Raw genomic sequence first — 21659 nt, forward strand, 5'->3', positions numbered from 1 at the left:
GATTGTCCACGGATGTCTTCTCTTTGAAAGGAGGAATATTCTGTTAAGTAGTAAAGAAGGGGGAAATACCCGAGAGAGCAGCTGAAAAGGAGAGAAAAAAAAACAAATGTTAAAAATGGGGGTAGGGAGAAAATAGGAAGAAGGAAAGTGCAGGACTAACTAAACCTTCTGATACTGTAAAATAATGTTTCAGGTACCTCCCCTTCTATAACTAAACCTTCTGATACTGTAAAATAATCTGTTTCGGCTACCTCCCCTTCTCCTATAACTAAACCTTCTGATACTGTAAAATAATCTGTTTCAGCTACCACCCCTTCTCCTATAACTAAACCTTCTGATACTGTAAAATAATCTGTTTCAGCTACCTCCCCTTCACCTATAAGTAAACCTTCTGATACTGTAAAACAATCTGTTTCAGTTACCTCCCCTTCTCCTATAACTAAACCTTCTGATACTGTAAAATAATCTGTTTCAGTTACCTCCACATCTCCTATAAATAAACCTTCTGATACTGTAAAATAATCTGTTTCAGCTACCTCCCGTTCTCCTATAACTAAACCTTCTGATACTGTAAAATAATCTGTTTCAGCTACCGCCCCTTCTCCTATAACTAAACCTTCTGATACTGTAAAATAATCTGTTTCAGCTGCCTCCCCTTCTCCTATAACTAAACCTTCTGATACTGTAAAATAATCTGCTTCACCTACCTCCCCTTCTACTATAACTAAACCTTCTGATACTGTAAAATAATCTGTTTCACCTACCTCCCTTCTCCTGTAACTAAACCTTCTGATACTGTAAAATAATCTCTTTCACCTACCTCCCCTTCTCCTATAACTAAACCTTCTGATACTGTAAAATAATCTCTTTCACCTACCTCCCCTTCTCCTATAACTAAACCTTCTGATACTGTGAAATAATCTGTTTCAGCTACCTCCCCTTCTCCTATAACTAAACCTTCTGATACTGTAATATAATCTGTTTCAGCTACCTCCCCTTCTGCTATAACTAAACCTTCTGATACTATAAAATAATCTGTTTCAGCTACCTCCCCTTCTCCTATAACTAAACCTGCTGATACTGTAAAATAATCTGTTTCACCTACCTCCCCTTCTATAACTAAACCTTCTGATACTGTAAAATAATCTGTTTCAGCTACCTCCCCTTCTCCTATAACTTACTACATCTTATAACGCCTAACAATGTTCTTGTATCATTTCCTTTCTTTTACGCTTCTTGAATCATGATTAAAGTCTGCTGTTATTATAATAATATTTATCACTACATAATCTAATAACCAATGAAAGAAGTTCTTCCTTTCTTTACAATTAGTATTATATACTGTTTTCATTTTAAATTAACAGTAGTTAATCTTCCCATTTTACTAACGTAACATGTAATTTCTTTACTATATATGCTATTTCAGAACATCTCTCATTTCCCAAATTCTAGATTATCTTTCTTCCCCTTAGCTTCTCTGTTTGTAATCTTTCTCCATTTGTTAAAAATCTTGTGTCTTTCAGTATAATTCTAATTCACATGAATTACACCACTCCAAAATCCTTAGTCTTCTTACTATATTAATATTATAGTTACAGAAAGCACACTAAAATTTTCATTTTTACTTTTCCTTAGATTCATGGTTTCATAAGTTCATAATTAATTACTGGGGCAGATTTCTTAATAGACCATTCTAAACCTAGCCAATTTCCCTCCCAAAGATGAGACTCACACACTGTACCTTGTGTTTGTGAGTCAAACACCTTAACCGTTATACCAACCCCCAGTCATTAGCTGTATGTATTCTTTTTCATCCAGATCTTTTTTACTTATCCTTTAAATTTTTTTTCTGTATTTTACCATTTTAACAAAATATATTTTTTTCTTTTACTACCTCCCAGTTTACATCTTCCTCAAGTACTTCAGAAACTTCTTATGTCGTCTTTATTTTTCTCATCTAATTTTACTTCTATTTCTAAAATTTCTTCTTTTTTCATTTTCTTCATTTTCACTTTTACAATCTATCCACAAATGTCCAATTTTGTTACATTTATAACATTTCAATTCACATTTTTGTATCATGTGCCATTTCCCAACAAATACAATTTCTTTTACCATAGTTGCTTATCAAATGTCATTCTATTCCATAAAAAACATGTTTTGGGTTGTTGCCAGTATTTTATAACACCCCTATTCCCATCCACATATATCATGCTTGGTATATATAATTTTTCTCTTTCTATTTTTAAGACAAAATTACAATCCCATCCACCAGTCCATAAACAACTTGTATCATAAATTCTTGCAATGTCTAGTACTTCTTTAGATAAACTTTTCAAATGCCCTTTCAATGTTCGAAACTGCACTTGAATTTGCTTTTTTGTTTCCCTGTTAAATGCTTTTATCAAAAAGATTCCATGAGTTACAGTCTTTCTATCTTTCATATTTTCCAAGAAATTTTCTAGTGAAAAAAACACTCAAGTATAATGTTACAAAATGTTTCTCTGTTAATACGAATAAATGCTCTTACCTCATGTGATTTTACACCCGAAGGAGCTATTAAATCATCCCACACTTCATACCTGTCCATTTCTTTGTCTTCTTTACTCTGAATCCTTACCACGTACTTCAATTTTTCATTTTCTTCTGCCTTCTTTTCTGCTACTGCCTTTTACCTTCTTTTACTTTCTTATAGGTTCATAGGCTCATAGGTAGGTACTAGGCTATTGGCCCTTGGGCCTATATAAGCCTAGCCAAAGGTACCCTGGCTTTCGCCACCCAAGAAAATTATTTTCCTGTGCCCCTGTCGAGCAGAGCCACAGAAGTGATCCCCGGGGTGAATTTCCTAAATCCCATCTGCATGTCACGTTCTCTGCATATATTTTCTTTTCCATCTCACTAGTATTCTTCAGGACTGAATTCCTGGCTAGGCTTATAAAATGGGCCTCCGGGCCAATAGCCTCGTATCGTCCTATGAACCTATGAACTTATGATTGTCACTGCATCCCCCTTTTGTATTTTCTCCATAATGTTCCCTCAGGAGACACCTTCTTCATTTTCTGGCTCACTCTGCATCATTATTTCTTTAACTAAATCATCCCACAACCGTCCCAACTGCAGGGTTGTAATTATACATCCATCATTACAGACTCATCTCTATCAGATTTCTTTGATACATCATCTCAGAATACTACACACATTCACCAGTCTCAGTATCGGCCTGCTCCATTTCTCTCACCACTCCATTATCTCCTTCTCTCTCCATCTGCCTTCCTTTTTCTCTGGCCTGCCTCTGCACCTGGAATGGAAACAGATAGCGCTCCTGAAAAAATGGGTTCCACTTCCAACAATAATGATTAGGGGAAGTTCCTTGATGCCATGGTGAAATTTGTCCTAGTGGTATCAAGACCACCTCTGGTCTACCCTGAAAAGAGGTCACTAGCCTGGTTGGACTAACCTGGTTAAAAAAAGATAAATACAAAAATACACTAACCTCCTGCTGATCAGTATGTACCTGCCTTGGCATGTGGGATTCACTGTTACTGTAGCATCAGAAATCTGCACATGGGAAAAGGTAATGACCATTATATAGATGCATACAGAAATCTAAAGTGATGTCATTTTAGTGTGACAAGAACTATAAAGTGTTTCAGTTGCAGATATCAGCTTGCATGACTGACAGCCCTTCATCTGTTCCATGTGTAACATAGCCCTATTCATACATTCTCCTCTGACTTCTGCTGCTACAGTTTTTACAAAGCAAACAGAAAAAAAGCTGATTCTCTCACCTTGATACTAGAGATGTTCTGTTCCTGACTGCTTTGATACTCTTTAAGATGATTCATTTTCACTTCTAGAGAAGATACAGTATTTTTCAGCTTGTCCTAGATATATGAAATAGTATTAAGATAATAAATATTTAATAAAATAAATAAATATTAAAACTTTCAGCTCATATGCTCTAACATAAGACAGTTTTTTAATGGGGTGAAACAGTAAATTAAGACAGAGTCATCGCTAAATCTGACAGAGTGGGCATCTCCTCAGACTGGCACCCCTCTTCAACCCAAAGTTGAGTTAAAAACAAAAAACAGTCTTCCCAAAGAGAACCCCAGAAAACCTGTAACCATCTCCATGCTACAGTTACTAATTACTAACATAATGACCTCCTGACTAAAGTGTGAAAGCAGTACTGGCACCTGTTTATGATGTCACAGTACCATCTTCCATGCTACAGTTACTAATTACTAACATAATGACCTCCTGACTAAAGTGTGAAAGCAGTACTGGTACCTGTTTATGATATCACAGTACCACCTTCCATGCTACAGTTACTAATTACTAACATAATGACCTCCTGACTAAAGTGTGAAAGCAGTACTGGCACCTGTTTATGATGTCACAGTACCACCTTCCATGCTACAGTTACTAATTACTAACATAATGACCTCCTGGCTAAAGCATGAAAGCAGTACTGGTACCTGTTTATGATGTCACAGTACCACCTTCCATGCTACAGTTACTAATTACTAACATAATGGCCTCCTGACTAAAGTGTGAAAGCAGTACTGGCACCTGTTTATGATGTCACAGTACCACCTTCCATGCTACAGTTACTAATTACTAACATAATGACCTCCTGACTAAAGTGTGAAAGCAGTACTGGCACCTGTTTATGATGTCACAGTACCACCTCCCATGCTACAGTTACTAATTACTAACATAATGACCTCCTGACTAAAGTGTGAAAGCAGTACTGGCACCGGTTTATGATGTCACAATACCACCTTCCATGCTACAGTTACTAATTACTAACATAATGACTTCCTGACTAAAGTGTGAAAGCCGTACTGGCACCTGTTTATGATGTCACGGTACCACCTTCCATGCTACAGTTACTAATTACTAACATAATGTCCTCCTGACTAATGTAAAAGCAGTACTGGCACCTGTCTAAGAAGTCACAGTACCACCTTCCATGCTACAATTACTAATTACTAACATAATGACATCCTGACTAAAGTGTGAAAGCAGTACTGGCACATGTTTATGATGTCACAGTACCACCTTCCATGCTACAGTTACTAATTACTAACATAATGACCTCCTGACTAAAGTGTGAAAGCAGTACTGGCACCTGTTTATGATGTCAGAGTACCACCTTCCATGCTACAGTTACTAATTACTAACATAATGACCTCCTGACTAAAGTGTGAAAGCCGTACTGGCACCTGTTTATGATGTCACGGTACCACCTTCCATGCTACAGTTACTAATTACTAACATAATGTCCTCCTGACTAAAGTGTAAAAGCAGTACTGGCACCTGTCTATGATGTCACAGTACCACCTTCCATGCTACAGTTACTAATTACTAACATAATGACCTCCTGAATAAAGTGTGAAAGCAGTACTGGCACCTGTTTATGATGTCACAGTACCACCTTCCATGCTACAGTTACTAATTACTAACATAATGACCTCCTGACTAAAGTGTGAAAGCAGTATTGGCACCTGTTTATGAAATCACAGTACCACCTTCCATGCTACAATTACTAATTACTAACATAATGACCTCCTGACTAAAGTGTGAATGCAGCACTGGCACCTGTTTATGATGTCACAGTACAACCTTCCATGCTACAGTTACTAATTACTAATATAATGACCTCCTGACTAAAGTGTGAAAGCAGTACTTGCACCTGTTTATGATGTCACAGTACCACCTTTCATGCTACAGTTACTAATTACTAATATAATGACCTCCTGACTAAAGTTTGAAAGCAGTACTTGCACCTGTTTATGATGTCACAGTACCACCTCTAACTAAAAGAAAAAGAGAGAGAGAAGAAACGCAATGTATTGACATCTGAGTTTAAAATCCTGACCTTTAATCCTCTTGAGTGGACGCAACACAAAACTGGAATGCTGTACTGACGGTTTTAATCAAAGTGTGAATCATCTAATCATGAAAGTGCAATGACAGACTTGTTACAACATTTCTCTCTCTGTACAAATGGCAGCAGACATCTTTTGATCCAACCACATCATCATCATCATCTTCATCCCCATCATCATCCTCATTATTATTATAAAAGAGACAGACTAAAGGTTTGTAAAAGTCACCCTAAACTGTAACGACTGTGTCACTGGAGTTAACAGACAACCTTTCAGACCACACCTACAACAGATGGCTGACTGATGATCCAGCTGAACAGTATACAAGAGAACCAAAGGGCCTTATTAATCACTTCCCAGATCACACCTGCTACAGACAACTGACTGATGATCCAGCTGAACAGTAAACATGAGAACCAAGGGACCTTTTAAACACTTCCCAGATCACACCTAATACAGAAAGGTTGCTGATGATCCAGCTGAACAGTATACAAGAGAACCAAAGGACCTTATTAACGACTTACCAGATCACACCTACTACAGACAGCTGACAGATGATCCAGGTGAACAGTACACATGAGAACCAAGGGACCTTATTAACCACTTCCCAGATCACACCTACTACAGACAGCTGACTGATGATCCAGCTGAACAGTATACAAGAGAACCAAGGGACCTTATTAACCACTTCCCAGATCATACCGACTACAGACAACTGACTGATGATCCAGCTGAACAGTATACAAGAGAACCAAGGGACCTTATTAACCACTTCCCAGATCACACCTACAATAAACAACTGACTGATGATCCAGCTGAACAGTATACAAGAGAGCCAAGGGACCTTATTGACCACTTCCCAGATCATACCTACTACAGACAGCTGACTGATGATCCAGCTGAATAGTATACATGAGAACCAAGGGACCTTATTAATCACTTCCCAGATCATACCTACTAAAGACAACTGACTGATGATCCAGCTGAACAGTATACAAGAGAACCAAGGGACCTTATTAACCACTTCCCAGATCACACCTACTACAGACAACTGACTGATCCAGCTGGACAGTATACAAGAGAACCAAGGGACCTTATTAACCACTTCCCAGATTACACCTACTACAGACAACTGATTGATGATCCAGCTGAACAGTATAAAAGAGAACCAAGGGACCTCACTGACCACTTCCCAGATCACACCTACTACAGGGAACTGACTGATGATCCAGCTGAACAGTATAAATGAGAACCAAGGGACCTTATTAACAACTTCCCAGATCACGCCCAGGACAAATTGACCTCTTTCCTAATTACCTTAGGAAGGGCATTTTTTTACATTTTCTTTGTTTATTTTTATTTTACTTTACTTTACATTTGTTAACCAGGAAAGTCCGACTGGACACAGGTCCATTTTCAGCGGAGGCCAGGGGATAAAAGCTCAAAGAACATTTCATACAAGAAAGTTTACATACATAAACAGCACTAGACATCTAATAAACATACAGCAATGTACAACTTTACATACAGTAATGTACAACTTTACAAGTTATTAAGGAGACAATTATTAAAGAACATAGTTCAATAATATTAGGCATCATGACAGCAAAAGAGGAAAATATATATATATATATATATATATATATATATATATATATATATATATATATATATATATATATATATATATATTTGTAGTAGTAAAGTTTAGCTAATGTTAACTATGCAGGAGAGATGTTTATCTGGAATTTTCCATGGAGAATGTAAGCTCTAGACCCTAAGTTAGATTATTAGAACAGTGTAATGGTATGAATTAACCAGAGAAGTAGCACAGACAAAGCCAGTTATTTAAGTAGTGAGTTACACAAGTTCTTTGAATTGAGTAGTAGACTTAGTCGAGGTTATTTGGCTTGGTAGTGAGTTCCAGGTCCTGGCAATAGTGCAGGCAAAGACAGCTTTACCAGCATCCTTTTTATGTTTGATGACATTTATGAGAGTCTGGCTACTGGATCTTAAAGTTCTCATCGAAGTGTGAGGTTGGAATAGATGCTGGAGTGATGGGGTATTTTTTGGAAGGTAGTAGAGTTTGTGCGCTGTTGAGAGTTGATTGAGTAGGAGTAGTTGAGGCAGCTCAAGCCAGTTGAGCTGCTTAAGGGCAAGACAGTGGTGAGATCTGTATGAGGCTTCAGCAGAAAACTTGGCAATCTTGTTGTAACAAGATTCCATTTTGCTTAGATCACATTAGCAGAGATTTGTAAGGACAGCGGAGGCACTGAGAAGGATGGATAAGAGATGTATCCTTGCAATGGTTGCTTTGGTTTGTTTGGTCATAAACTGTTTATTCCTGTAGAGGAGTCCTAGTTTTGTGTTTACTTTCTTGATTGTTTGTGCTATATGGATGTCAAATTTTAGGTTATTGTCTATCTCAACACCTAGCAGTTTAGTGTGAGTAGTAGGAGTGATTTGGATGTTGTCCTTTGAGCTAATAGTAAAATTATTGTTTAAAGGAGGGATCGACCTGGGCTGAAAATAATTAGTTTTGTTTTTTTGGGGACTAAGAATAAGTTTAATGTTAGTGAACCATGTTTTGGCTACAGTAAAGCTATTTTGGGTTAGGGTTTGGAATTCCTTTAAGGTGGGGGGCTGCACACATAAGGGTTGTGTCATCTGCATATTGTACAATGGATGTGGTGGGTGAGAAAGAAGAGATTTGGTTGGTAAATAGTGAGAACAGCAGTGGGCCTAGAATAGACCCTTGAGGGACTCCTGTGGATACTGGTAGTACAGGGGACAGCTGGTCTTGCCAAAGGACTGCTTTCTGACAGTCTGATAAGTAGCTAGTGAATCAAGATATAGAGGAGGAGCTTAAATTTAGGTTAGAAAGAGTTTCAAGTAGAAAGCTGTGGTTTACCATGTCAAAGGCTTTTGATAAGTCTAAGAATATGGAAGATATGAATAGTCCCTTGTTTCTATGGTGGTTAATTATATTGGTGAATGATAGTAGTGCTGTGGTGGTGCTATGGGAGGGCCTAAAGCAGCGCTGAGATTTGAGAGTAGGTCATTTTCTAGGAGGTAATGCAGTTGTTGGGAGTGAACAATCTTTCTAATATTTTAGATAAAGGTGATAGGATTGTGATTGGGCGATAGCTGATGAGTTCTAAGGAGTTACTTCCTTTGTGCAGTGGAATAATATGTGATGTTTTCCATAAGGTGGGTACCTTGTATTCTGCTAGTGATCTATTTATGAGAATGGATACAGGATAGGCTATTGACTCTGCTGCTATCTGAAAGAAATCTGCAGGTAGGTTATCAGCTGCTAGTGTGGTTGGTTTGAGTTTTTTTAGGAGTTTATTAATTACTTTAGTAGGTACAGGGTGTAGGAAAATGCTGGACATATTATTATTTTGTTTTGTATTTGGTTGAATAGGGGAACCTGCTGTTGTGGGGCTATTAGTGCTGTTTTGGGTATGTGCAAGGCTTTGAACTTTTTCGGTAAAGAATTTGTTAAATTGAGTGGGAATGCTGTCCTGGTTGTTTGGCAGCATTGGGGTTGGAGTGGAGGCTTTTCCTGGATGCATTATACCGTTTATTATGGCCCAGATTTTTTTAGGGTTGTGAGCATGTTTTTCTTGCATGGTTTATAGTAGTTAATTTTATCAAATGTAATTTGTTTTTTAGCCTTATTGCGGAGTTCTAGATAGATTTGTCTCAGACTGGTAGTTTTGTTTTTATGGAAATTGGGTCCAAGCTTTGTCCCTTTCTTTCATTGTAATTTTGGTAAGTTCAGTTAGCCATGGGGAATAATTTGTTTTTATTCTTGTGGTCCAGGCGGGAGTATGATGGTTTAAGATTTTTAGAAAGGTAGAGTTAAAGTACTTTATGGCTTTATTTAGAGGCAGTTGTTTTAGGGGAGTCCAATTGCAGTTTTTTAGTGCATTTATGAAGTTAGTAGTTATAAAGGTACTTTTATTATGAACGACTCTGAGGATGGGTTGGTTAATGTGATGGGATCTATTCCTAATTAGGTAGGTTGGTTGATGGTCACTTAGACGATCAGGGAGACATCCTGATTGTTGTGCTAGAGTGGGGTCGGATAACAGTATCCAGTCTAGGATGGATTCATGTTTGGAAGTTTTGTCTGTTCTAATTGGGGTAGATATAATTTGGGTAAATCCATGGAGGTTAATGTGGGTGGATGGATTTTGGCTAGAACAGTTAAACTGGTCAATATTAAAGTATCCTAATAGTATGGTTTCTTGTGATAGGGAGTTAGAGATCCAGTTAAGTAGGCTTTCCATTATGGTAACGTTATTGCCTGGTGGGATATAGCCATCTGGAATAATTATATGTTTGTTGGAATTAAGTTTTAGTTTGGCAAGGATTAGTTCCACATCTTTAACTTCTTGGCAGTTGTAATCCAATTGTTCTAAGGTGAGGTGATTTTGGAATAATATTGCTACGCCACCTCCCTTTCTGGTTTATATACAGCTAGAAGGGCATGCAGGTCTTGAATTTTTTGTTAATTATACTTCTTGCATTTATGTTAAGTAAGAGGAGAGATGAGGTAGGTCTCTGGTAAATGGGATTTACCTGAATTGGGTTAGTGTTGGTTGATGCAACGGGTCCTGGATTGGGGTGTATGTCACCACAGCAAGTGAGTTTTGTGAGCAGGTAAAGATAGAGTTTCTCAATAGTTTGCATATCATTTTAGTTTGTCTTACAGAAGAGTAAGGGTTAGTTCTGACTGTCAGTTTATTGTGTAAGTAAAAGAAAGCTTGGGAGGAGTTAAGGTCACAGGGTGATATAGGGAAGTTTTTAGTTTTAAGGTATTGGCTTCATTTTGCCATTGGGGTGAGGCACTGATATGAAGTCGGGTGTGGTAAGAGGAGAGGAAGGAAAGCAGGATAAGAGTGAAGATTGTTAATGAGTAGAATACAGCTTTAAGTAGTAGGGGCTGATGTGTGCAGTTCATCTGGTCTGGCTTTAGAGAGAGAGTGGGGGCATGTCTAAGGGAGGTATCTATAACTGTGTGGGTTTGGTGTTGTAGTAGAGGTGAAGTGGTGGTGGTCTGGTGGAGTGTGTAGCTATGGGGATGTTAAGTGTGTTGTGATAGGTAACTGGGAGATTGGAATTTGAAGGTGGGTGTGGTCTGTAAGTATAAATGTAACCGATATGGGTTGGGCGGGAATGGGGGTAGGGTAAGGGAGTGGAGTGAGCGTAGCAAACAGAGCGGGCAGAACCAGTAGTCCAAGACACTGGAGTGGTTGTGAGACTATCAGTGGTAAGTGAAAAACAGCCTACTGCTGTTAAGTTATAGCTTGTGCAGGTAAAATGTATGGACTATTTACAAAAAGAAAAAAAATTGATAAAGTTGCAGGTTATACAGCATGAAGAGAAACTGGGTAATTAGCAAAAGAAAAAAACAATAAAGCTGCAGGTTTATATATCAGGAAGAAAAATGGCAGATACAGAGCTTTGAATAACACTGTTTTTAGCTCAGGGAGTTGGTGTCTGGTCAGGAAGGGAAGGATGAGGTCAGGAGAAGAGGGGTATTACATTTTTATAAGTTAGTAAATATGGGGAGTGACGCTTGCTGCTTTTCCATACTGCAGTGTTAAAACACTCTAAAGACCCACTACAGTACTTAAAAGAAAAACTGGCATCACTATATTAAGTACGCAAGTTCGAGAATTTTAACATACATGCACTAGTTCAAACTTAGGTTTTTTTCCCCCTTGCAGGGTCCAATGATTTTGCTGTCTGGCTCCTTTTATCTGCTTATATTTTTGGTGGTTGGTATTTTTTACATGTTACCAAATAGCTGCAATCCAAGAAACCCATGAAGACCAATAGTGTCAGGTAAAAGAACCATGACAGAAACTAACTCTGGGTTCATAGAGAAAATTCTGAAACCACTAGTCAATGAAAAAGATATCTATATTCAAAACATTACTTGTTTTTGTTACATTTTGTCAGGTTATCATACTCTATCACCTAACACTGTTTAAGCCACCATGGTTGTAGCATTACAGCTCCCTACTGAAATATTTGCACTCGAATTGCCAAGTACTTTAAGGAAAAAAAAAGACTGAAAACACAGGAGAACAGCAAACCTCAAAAATCACTCTTCTCCTTAAAACTTCTTTTTGCGGGGTGGGCAATCCCCCCAACTTATATATACCAACTTCGAGACTGACATACCTCAGAGAAAAGGGAATATTCCAAGAAATGGCATCTTGGACTTAGTATGTACATGTTCGATCCTTTGGCCATTCAGTCTCCACATTTTGTGACTCACTCTAGCAGGTCCCAACATTTCAAATGGTTACCAGCATCGCTCTACATAAACATTTCCTACAAGGACAGCATTGCTCCCAATAGTGGGTAACTTACACAAGTTAGTGTAATGCAGATGTATAATAACTTTAACATTAATGGAAATACTACATTTTGACTAGGAGCATAGAAATGGGTATCAGAATGGTGGCACAATATGCAAACCTTTTCATGGCAAACCTAGCAGAGAATTTCTACAACACTGCAAAGATACACAGAACACTCACATTTCTGAGTTACTGGATGATGTAGTCGTAATTTGGACACACAACACTCACGCCCTCAAAAAATTCCATCAGGGACTCAACAGAATCCACCAATCTGTTAAACTCTTCTTGCAGTACTCAGCTTCCACTGTAACCCTCCTGGATACTAAGCTTACTGTCACGTGTCTGGTCAGAACAAAACAGACAAACAATTGTGGGTTCGGTTCAAGCAGCTTTATTATATACGAACACATCTGGATTGAGGATTAGTAACTTAAACTTAAATAAACTTATAAACAGACTGACTGCCACACTCATACATGTTCACACTCTTCTAGCTGTTCTCTCAAAATGGCACTGCTGCCTGCACGTGCTCACTATTTATATGCACGTGCATCACTTGGAAATGTTTCCTAAAGTTATAACACATGCTCTGTTCTACACTTACTATGCAAATGTTGCCAGTGTCAAGGCATAGAGGGATAATGTCCTAACTATGGCCCAGGCAACCCATGTTTGATTAACAGCTTGGCTATCTGTGCCACTAGAAAGAAGGGATGGGCCCGGCACGCCTGTCCTAGAGGTCATAACATTAAAAGAATCCCCTATTGCAAAGAGTTGTTGGTGAGATGTCCCAGCATCCCCTTAGGTTCTACACCAGCCCCAGTCTGAAAAATCAGTTTACTCTGAAGAATGAAAGGAAAGGATGGTAGACCCAAGGATGAATGGTGGCACTGGGGTAACAGACTGGAAAGTACGAAGCAAGGCAGAAAGGGATCAAAAAACAGATTGCTATTGGAGAATGACCATTATGCATGTACTTATATGTCCTCTGTTAGTATAGCCACACATAAGCAGTAATCATCTTAGTCACACAAAGAAGCCAATTTGTTTACAGTTAAGCATTTTGATATCAGCATATCTGTATTAGTGAGGCAGAAAGGGACACAAAGCACAACTGAAGGAAGCCTTAGACTTCCAAAGCAATATGGCTACTCGGGTAACAATTACTTCAGTGAAAAGACATGACCACCCCCCTTAACAGAGTTCCACTATTGACAACTTATCATTCAGAACTTTAAAAAAACTCTACAAAATAATAAGGGATATTTGGTCAGGGTGACATTCTTCAGGTACCTTTACTACTGTCATTTAAACTACCACATCTAATGATCTTCCAGTGAGAAACAGACAAAGACAGGAAAATGACACAAAGCCCTGCAACCACCCAAGATGATTTATACTGTTATGAGTGTAATAGCTTGACAGAACATACATTTCAAAGTACAGGGTTCCTTTGCATGTACTTGTAATAATGTGCTTTATCTCAAGAAATAAAGGACATTTCCAGGTACAGTTTATGTAAAAGGGACAAGCCAGACACTCACAACTAGGATGGATGTCCACAGACAAACATTTTTTTAAGGAAAATGATAAGGCAGTAGTAGTACACTTTTCTAAATCTGATCATTTTGCATCAGACCTGTCAGTTAAGGTTCTTTGAGGACATTTCTCTGCACCTTTGACCTTTGGAAAGAATAATACTGGAGATTAACTTAATGCAGCTCTTCAGTCTAAACAGTAGGTTGTTTGTTAATCACTCATTCATTCGTGATGCATATAATCATAACTACAAGGTAAATCAGTCTAAAAACCATGTGCACTTTGCCAAAATATCACCCTCAAGGTGCCCCACTGGTTCCAGTAGGGCAAGATATCCAAAACCAGGAATAAACTTGCTTGTACCACATTAGTCTTGAAAGAGGCAAGTGTAACACTCTGCTTAATATGCAAGAGCGATCTCTTACAGAGAAATCATGTCTCTTGTGCAAAAATACATACACGTACACAATAGGCTTTTCTCCAGAAGCTAGCTACCTTGATTGTCTGTTCTCTGCATTTCTGGTCTGTCAGTTGACGCACAGTGTTAAAGCTAAGAGCTGTTAGCAAGACATTTTACGTGGTATGGGGTTTGATACCCTCAGCCTTCATTTGCTTACTATGTGACCTGAGTAAGTTATTTAACCAGGTTTTTTCAGTCTATGGTCAGGATATAGAAGGCAGCAGTGCAATGCACAGATTGTTGGTGTACACAGCCACAGGGGCTATGTCACCAAGAATGTACAGTAATACCAGCCTGGTGCAGCACAGATCACTGGTGTACATGACAAGGGCTATACCAATGTAATACATCACCAAGAATATACAGAAATACCACCCTGGTGCATCACCAAGAACATACAGAAATACCACCCTGGTGCATCACCAAGAATATACAGTAATACCACCCTGGTGCATTAACAAGAACATACAGTAACATCGCCCTTGTGCAGTACTGCACAGATTTTCAGTGTAGCCAGTGAAAAACAGCTATACCAATATAATGCATCACGAATAACATACAGTAATAACACCCTGGTACATCACCAAGACCATATGGTAATACCACCCTGCTGCAGCACTGCACAGTTTGTTGGTGTACACAGTCACAAGGGCTAACACCTGCAGCACAAACTGCCTAGTCTCTCATGCTGGCAGAAATAACAGAGGACAAGGAGGTAAATTTGGTACCAGCATTTATCATCTACTACTTTATGAAGGGGCAATCAAATCAATCAATTAAAGCTTATCTGTTGTAATTGCAAATTGTTGTACTAGTCTAATGCTCCAAACCTAAGTTGACAATGTCAGTAGATGTGTTACGAGGCACTATAGGCAGTTCTCCAAATTTGAAATAAAGGTTAAACAGTTGTCAGCCCTTGCCATCTTGCCTACACAAGAAATTCCACCAGTGTCCCTTCCCATCAGGCCCAGCATCCCAGGCACTAGCAATGCATTTCTATAATAGTATAAGCATTACTGTGTCTTGGGACATCCTATGTGGCATGAAGAAAAGTGCTGCCAGAAACACTGAGCATCTCTGATGCACCACTGAACTTCTAGCCACTGGAAGTGATAAAAAGTAGAAGTGTGTCTGCAGGAGAAAGATTGGCCATGAATACGTATGGCATAAAAGGCTCCATACATTTATAAGACACAAAGAAATCTTCCACTGGAAACTGCTGCAAATAATGTAGTCTCCAGGAGGACATCCACATATGACTGCTGCAGTCTATCTGCAGGAAAGCTTGGCTTCAGGGAGAAACCCATCTGCACAATTCTATCCAATAAGGAGACCTCAGAACATCAGACTGTCTCTGATATATGCACATATCACTATGAGAAGCATCTTGAATATTTTGCCCCAAACACACCTGCACACACATCTGAAATAAGGATTCACTGTGCTCACAATTCCCCTTACAACCCTTGTTTCCCCTGCACTTATATTTCCAATCCATTTTTGTTTATTTGGAAAAGTCTGTAAATGCATGTTCTCTATATATGAAAGGACAGTAGACCTGCTGCTTACCTGCCAGTGTGCTGATTTTTTTTAAATACTCTTTTTTTTCTTTCCATGTGCCCACCAGCCATTAAGCCTGAACCCACCCACCATCACTCTTCAACTGCAAATATGCCATTAATTCTGAGTCATCAACCTGATAGCTGGCCACAATGCAGGTGGTCAAAGGATCTCTAACTTTTTATGGTCCTAACTCTGCCCGTGGTGGCTGATATGCACACCTGTAGGTGTGAGTACCTGCTCTGTTTCTCCGGTTGGTGTGTACATTACCAGTCAAACTCCATAAAGGACAGCATGTGGATGTAGCTTGGCAGACCCAGGTATGGCTTCCCAGTCCATACACTGCATAATGTTCAACTCTCTTTCATTCTCTCAGGTGCTGGTATTCCAGAGGACCTGGCTGGGAAAGTCAGTTTTAGCTGATTACTGTCATTGTCCCTTGTCAACTCCATCTCTAGCTGGTGTCAGGCAGACCACGTTCAGGGGTTTACCTGTTTGAAGTACTGAGTGAATCAGTGTGTCATTTTGGTAGCATTTTCCTTTTATTGATCTGTTAATAAGTACAATTAACATTAAACAGAAGTGCAGCACACATCATAAGTAGGACTGCTGTAGTAATGCAATGAACATGCATGCTAACGCAAAGTTATATGCTATTTCATCTTTGTGGCAGGTTATGTGTACTTTCTGTCATGAGGTGTTAGTATCAGGCATTCTGGAAAAGCAGATGCATTTGGTGATACATTTTAAAGCAGATGGTTCTCAACCAGGTGGCCGCCCATAGGATGGGAACGGACTCTGCGTGGCATCAGTCTGTTCACTAAAAGGTTTAAAGCATTTTTGTGCACTGAAGGGAAATTAACATTAAACTATTCACTAACATCCTTAAGCTATGTTAATTGAAAAGAATGACAACCATCAGTGTGGAAAAATTACACATCAGCAGAATTGTTTTGCTGCTAATGCATGCCATTCTAGTTCGCTCCCCATGTATATACAGGGTTACCTGTAACTGTGTGCTGAACTACAGACCTATAAATATGTTATATTTCTTCAGTTCTACTTCAGGTTTTCATTATTTGCAATCTGTTATGTTCTATTTTGTGCTGCTGTCTGTTTTAAAAGGTTAAAAATGTGTCCATACAGTCCAGTCACTTACTTTTGTCATAAATAAATACATTAGCTCACATCTGAATGCACAGTATTAAGTGTATCAATAACGTTGTTTGAATTTGCTTACAGTTGATCTCACCTGAAACATGCTGGCTGCTTCCAGTATGGGTATGAATGTGTGCCCTTTATGTGTAGACGATATCATACAGATGACGCATACAGGACATCCATCGTCTTGACAGAACACTTTTAATGCCTCTTTGTGCTCTGTGCACTCGTGCGACCCAAGCAGGTAGTGACTCTTTTGATCCTGGTTTGGTATTTCTTCTTTCTCATACTGACATGACCTCTGACTGCTCTCTACAACTTTGCATAACTGCCTGTTCACTGTGTACTTTTTAGATGGGAATTCCTGTCTGCATTCAGGACAGGAGGGATTTTTCTCAGTGTCCCAGGCTTTATCTACGCAGGATTTACAAAAACTATGTCCACATTCCAGCATTACAGCTTCTTTAAACAAATCCAGACAAATTGAACACAATAAATCCTCAGCTAGATCATATAACGGTTTACCAGCTGCCATGCTTTTTGTACTCTGCTTTCAGTTTCCTAAAAAAATTAAAGTTTAGTCCACAGCATTTCCTGCTAATATACCATGTGATGTGCAGATACATGGGAAATATGTTTGAATTGAATTCTCCTTAAAGTGACAATGTCTTTTATTGAAAACACACTACTGTTTTGCCTTTGCGAGGAAGAGTTTCTTAATATATACCTACAAAAACATGGACATACTTACATTTCTTGTAACTGCACTGAAGTAGTTGTTTTTAACCTTGACAGTGCTACGGTTTTTCTCTAAACTTGCATGAATAAATTCAGCTAACTAGATTAGTCCTCTAACCTTCCGTGATGAATGTGTCCCACACTTCCCTACCATTTATTAATCTTCACTGTCTTGCTGCTGTTTGGTCCATGTGTGCTCTTAATTTGATATATATATTTTTTTGGCTGTGGGTTCACATTACACTGAGAGTGCTTCTCTGTATACTCATTGTTCACCAAAATCATTGGATTTGTTTTATTTTATTTATAATTCTTTACTGGGGTTAAGTAATACACTGACAGTTTACTGCATGATGTGTTACTGTGCTTTATCTGAGTCTTGGGTTTGATACTGTCACTCTCCATCTCCCATGCTGGCTCTGAGAAGTCACTTACCTGAACACAACTCCCAGGTCACCCCTGAAGACAGGCTTGTTCCTAGTGAGTTTACCTGATAAATAATTAAATAAAATAAAATTAACTGGGTTATTTAAGCAAAAAGAGAATAGATTATAGTGGGATGTACTCCACACTACCAGAGTCTGAGCACAAGAAGCCAGTAGGAAATAAAAATAAAACTTGCACCCCCTATACACCTGGATTATTGTACTTAGTTGCACTATGGAAAAGATTTATCATTTTTTTTCTTCATTTTTTTAATACTAGCAGACTGTTGACTGGATGTTATATTCTGAATTGCATTTGATTGTATGAATTCTGAGTTAGACTGCAGGCACTTTACTATTCTTTCTGTTGTCATTGTTGTTATTATTCCCACAGACCCACAAGTCCCCCCTCAGGTGAGATCCAGGCCCATTAATGTCCCAACCAAGGCACAAGCCTTTTAACATATTTGTTCCTTAATCAGCAAGAGCATAATAGCCCATCTGTTACCATTAAAGGAACAAGTCTGTGTTTCAGTATCTAACTGGGCTAAACCTTAAATGTAAAATATTGTTGTAACATTAAGAATCTAATTTGAGGGATCTAGAAGCCTGAACACATAAGAAAAACATAAGGTTGAAGAATCATGGTAAGGTCCTGATTCTCACAAACCATGACGTAGTACTTATCACCTGTGTGTGGATAACATATGAAATACATGTAGATTTCAGTATTACGACCCTTTTGAAATAAACCCTGAGTATATATATTTGGCATTTATTTGGATTTGTACTAAATTCAGGGCTGTTGGGCAGAGTGGCCAAACACTCTGTTAGTTCAGCTATAAAAACATTCTGCTTATTAGTTTGTACAGATTTGTGTGGTCCTGACTTCAGTGTGAAGTAGCACATTATACCAATATTTGCTAGCATACTAAAACAATGAGTGAGAAGGTCACTGAAAAACCAATCAGTAAAAACAAAATGAAAACTCCAGCAAAGCTAGAACTTCCACTGAGTGACCTCCCAAACCTCTTGTATTAGCGGCAGATGGGATATATGCAAATGATCCTTATGAACATCAGGTGTTTCAGCTTATTGGCGATTCTGAATGCCCATGACTTGTTTCGTCATTTTAATGGACAATTTCAGGCCAATAAAGCCAAACTCCACTAGCTGTGGATATGCATATTTCGGCCTTGTTATGATCTCGTCAGCATAACACAAGCAAAGTGTTTGACTAAGCATTAGAAACACAGGGCTGTTATACCCAGCTGATGTCCATTATCATTAGGGTCACTGCAAAATACACCTAACAACAAACTAAAACAATTTCATTTGCATATATCCGCCACATCACCGTTGCCAATAGCAACACTGTGTTACAGTAAGACCACCATCACCATCAATGTCTGATGCAGCACTGATATCAGGCATATACTGTTCCATGGTGGAGGATCCCATAACCACAACATCTGTGAAGGGACACAGATAAGCACCCATGTGATACATTACTTATATGTGACAATCCCACCACTGTGATGCACCACAGATATCATGCATGCACTGCTCCATGATGGAGGATCCCATAAGCACAGCATCAGTGAAGGGACACAGATAATACCCATGTGTTACATTACTAACATGTGACAATCGCACCACTATCCATCGTCTTGACAAAACACTTTCAATGCCTCTTTGTGTTCTGTGCACTCATGCGACTCAAGCAGGTAGTGACTTTTTTGATCCTGGTTTGGTATTTCTTCTTTCTCATACTGACATGACCTCTGACTGCTCTCTACAACTTTGCATAACTGCCTGTTCACTGTGTACTTTTTAGATGGGAATACCTCTCTGCATTCAGGACAGGAGGGATTTTTCTCAGTGTCCCAGGCTTTATTTACGCAGGATTTACAAAAACTATGTCCACATTCCAGCATTACAGCTTCTTTAAACAAATCCAGACAAATTGAACACAATAAATCCTCAGCTAGATCATGTAATGGTTTACCAGCTGCCATGATTTTTGTACTCTGCTTTCAGTTTCCTAAAAAATTAAAGTTTAGTCCACAGCATTTCCTGCTAATATACCATGTGATGTGCAGATACATGGGAAATATGTTTGAATTGAATTCTCCTTAAAGTGACAATGTCTTTTATTGAAAACACACTACTGTTTTGCCTTTGTGAGGAAGAGTTTCTTAATATATACCTACAAAAACATGGACATACTTACATTTCTTGTAACTGCACTGAAGCAGTTGTTTTTAACCTTGACAGTGCTACGGTTTTTCTCTAAACTTGCATGAATAAATTCAGCTAACTGGATTAGTCCTCTAACCTTCTGTGATGAATGTGTCACACACTTCCCTACCATTTATTAATCTTCACTGTCTTGCTGCTGTTTGGTCCATGTGTGCTCTTAATCTGATATATATATTTTTTTGCCTGTGGGTTCACATTACTCTGAGAGTGCTTCTCTACATACTCATTGTTCACCAAAATCATTGGATTTGTTTTATTTTATTTATAATTCTTTACTGGGGTTAAGTAATACACTGACAGTTTAGTGCATGATGTGTTACTGTGCTTTGTCTGAGTCTTGGGTTTGATACTGTCACTCTGCATCTCCCATGCTGGCTCTGAGAAGTCACTGACCTGAACACAACTCCCAGGTCACCCCTGAAGACAGATTTGTTCCTAGTGGGTTTACCTGATAAATAATTAAATAAAATAAAATTAACTGGGTTATTTAAGCAAAAAGAGAATATATTATAGTGGGATGTACTCCACACTACCAGAGTCTGAGCACAAGAAGCCAGCAGGAAATAAAAATAAAACTGGCACTTCGATACAGCGGGATTATTGTATTTAGTTGTACTATGGAAAAGATTTATAATTTTTTCTTCATTTTTTTTAATACTAGCAGACTGTTGACTGGATGTTATATTCTGAATTGCATTTGATTGTATGAATTCTGAGTTAGACTGCAGGCACTTTACTATTCTTTCTGTTGCCGTTGTTGTTATTATTCGCACAGACCCACAAGTCCCCCCTCAGGTGAGATCCAGGCCCATTAACGTCCCAACCAAGGCACAAGCCTTTTAACATATTTGTTCCTTAATCAGCAAGAGCATAACAGCCCATCCGTTACCATTAAAGGAACAAGCCTGTGTTTCAGTATCTAACTGGGCTAAACCTTAAATGTAAAATATTGTTGTAACATTAAGAATCTAATCTGAGGGATCTAGAAGCCTGAACACGTAAGAAAAACATAAGGTTGAAGAATCATGGTGAGGTCCTGATTCTCACAAACCATGACGTTGTACTTATCACCTGTGTGTGGATAACATATGAAATACATGTAGATTTCAGTATTATGACCCTTTTGAAATAAACCCTGAGTATATATATTTGGCATTTATTTGGATTTGTACTAAATTCAGGGCTGTTGGGCAGAGTGGCCAAACACTCTGTTAGTTCAGCTATAAAAACA

General features: G+C 38.5%; 1 protein-coding gene across 1 annotated transcript in view; it reads right to left on the reverse strand.

Moving 5' to 3' along the window:
• Positions 1–20253, reverse strand: part of LOC122797867 (nuclear factor 7, brain-like) — a 367293-nt gene extending 347040 nt beyond the window's left edge. The window contains exons 1-3 of the mRNA XM_044066389.1: positions 19842–20253; positions 19550–19638; positions 17095–17550 (exon numbers count right to left, since the gene is read on the reverse strand). Of these exons, the coding sequence (XP_043922324.1) occupies positions 17095–17550; positions 19550–19638; positions 19842–20184 (888 nt within the window). The 5' untranslated portion in view covers positions 20185–20253. The remainder of the gene's footprint in view (positions 1–17094; positions 17551–19549; positions 19639–19841) is intronic.
• Between the last annotated feature and the right edge of the window lie 1406 nt (positions 20254–21659).

The sequence above is a fragment of the Protopterus annectens genome, chromosome 3.part1 (genome assembly GCF_019279795.1).
Source record: "Protopterus annectens isolate FY-2018-M chromosome 3.part1, PAN1.0, whole genome shotgun sequence".
Lineage (NCBI taxonomy): Eukaryota > Metazoa > Chordata > Ceratodontiformes > Protopteridae > Protopterus > Protopterus annectens.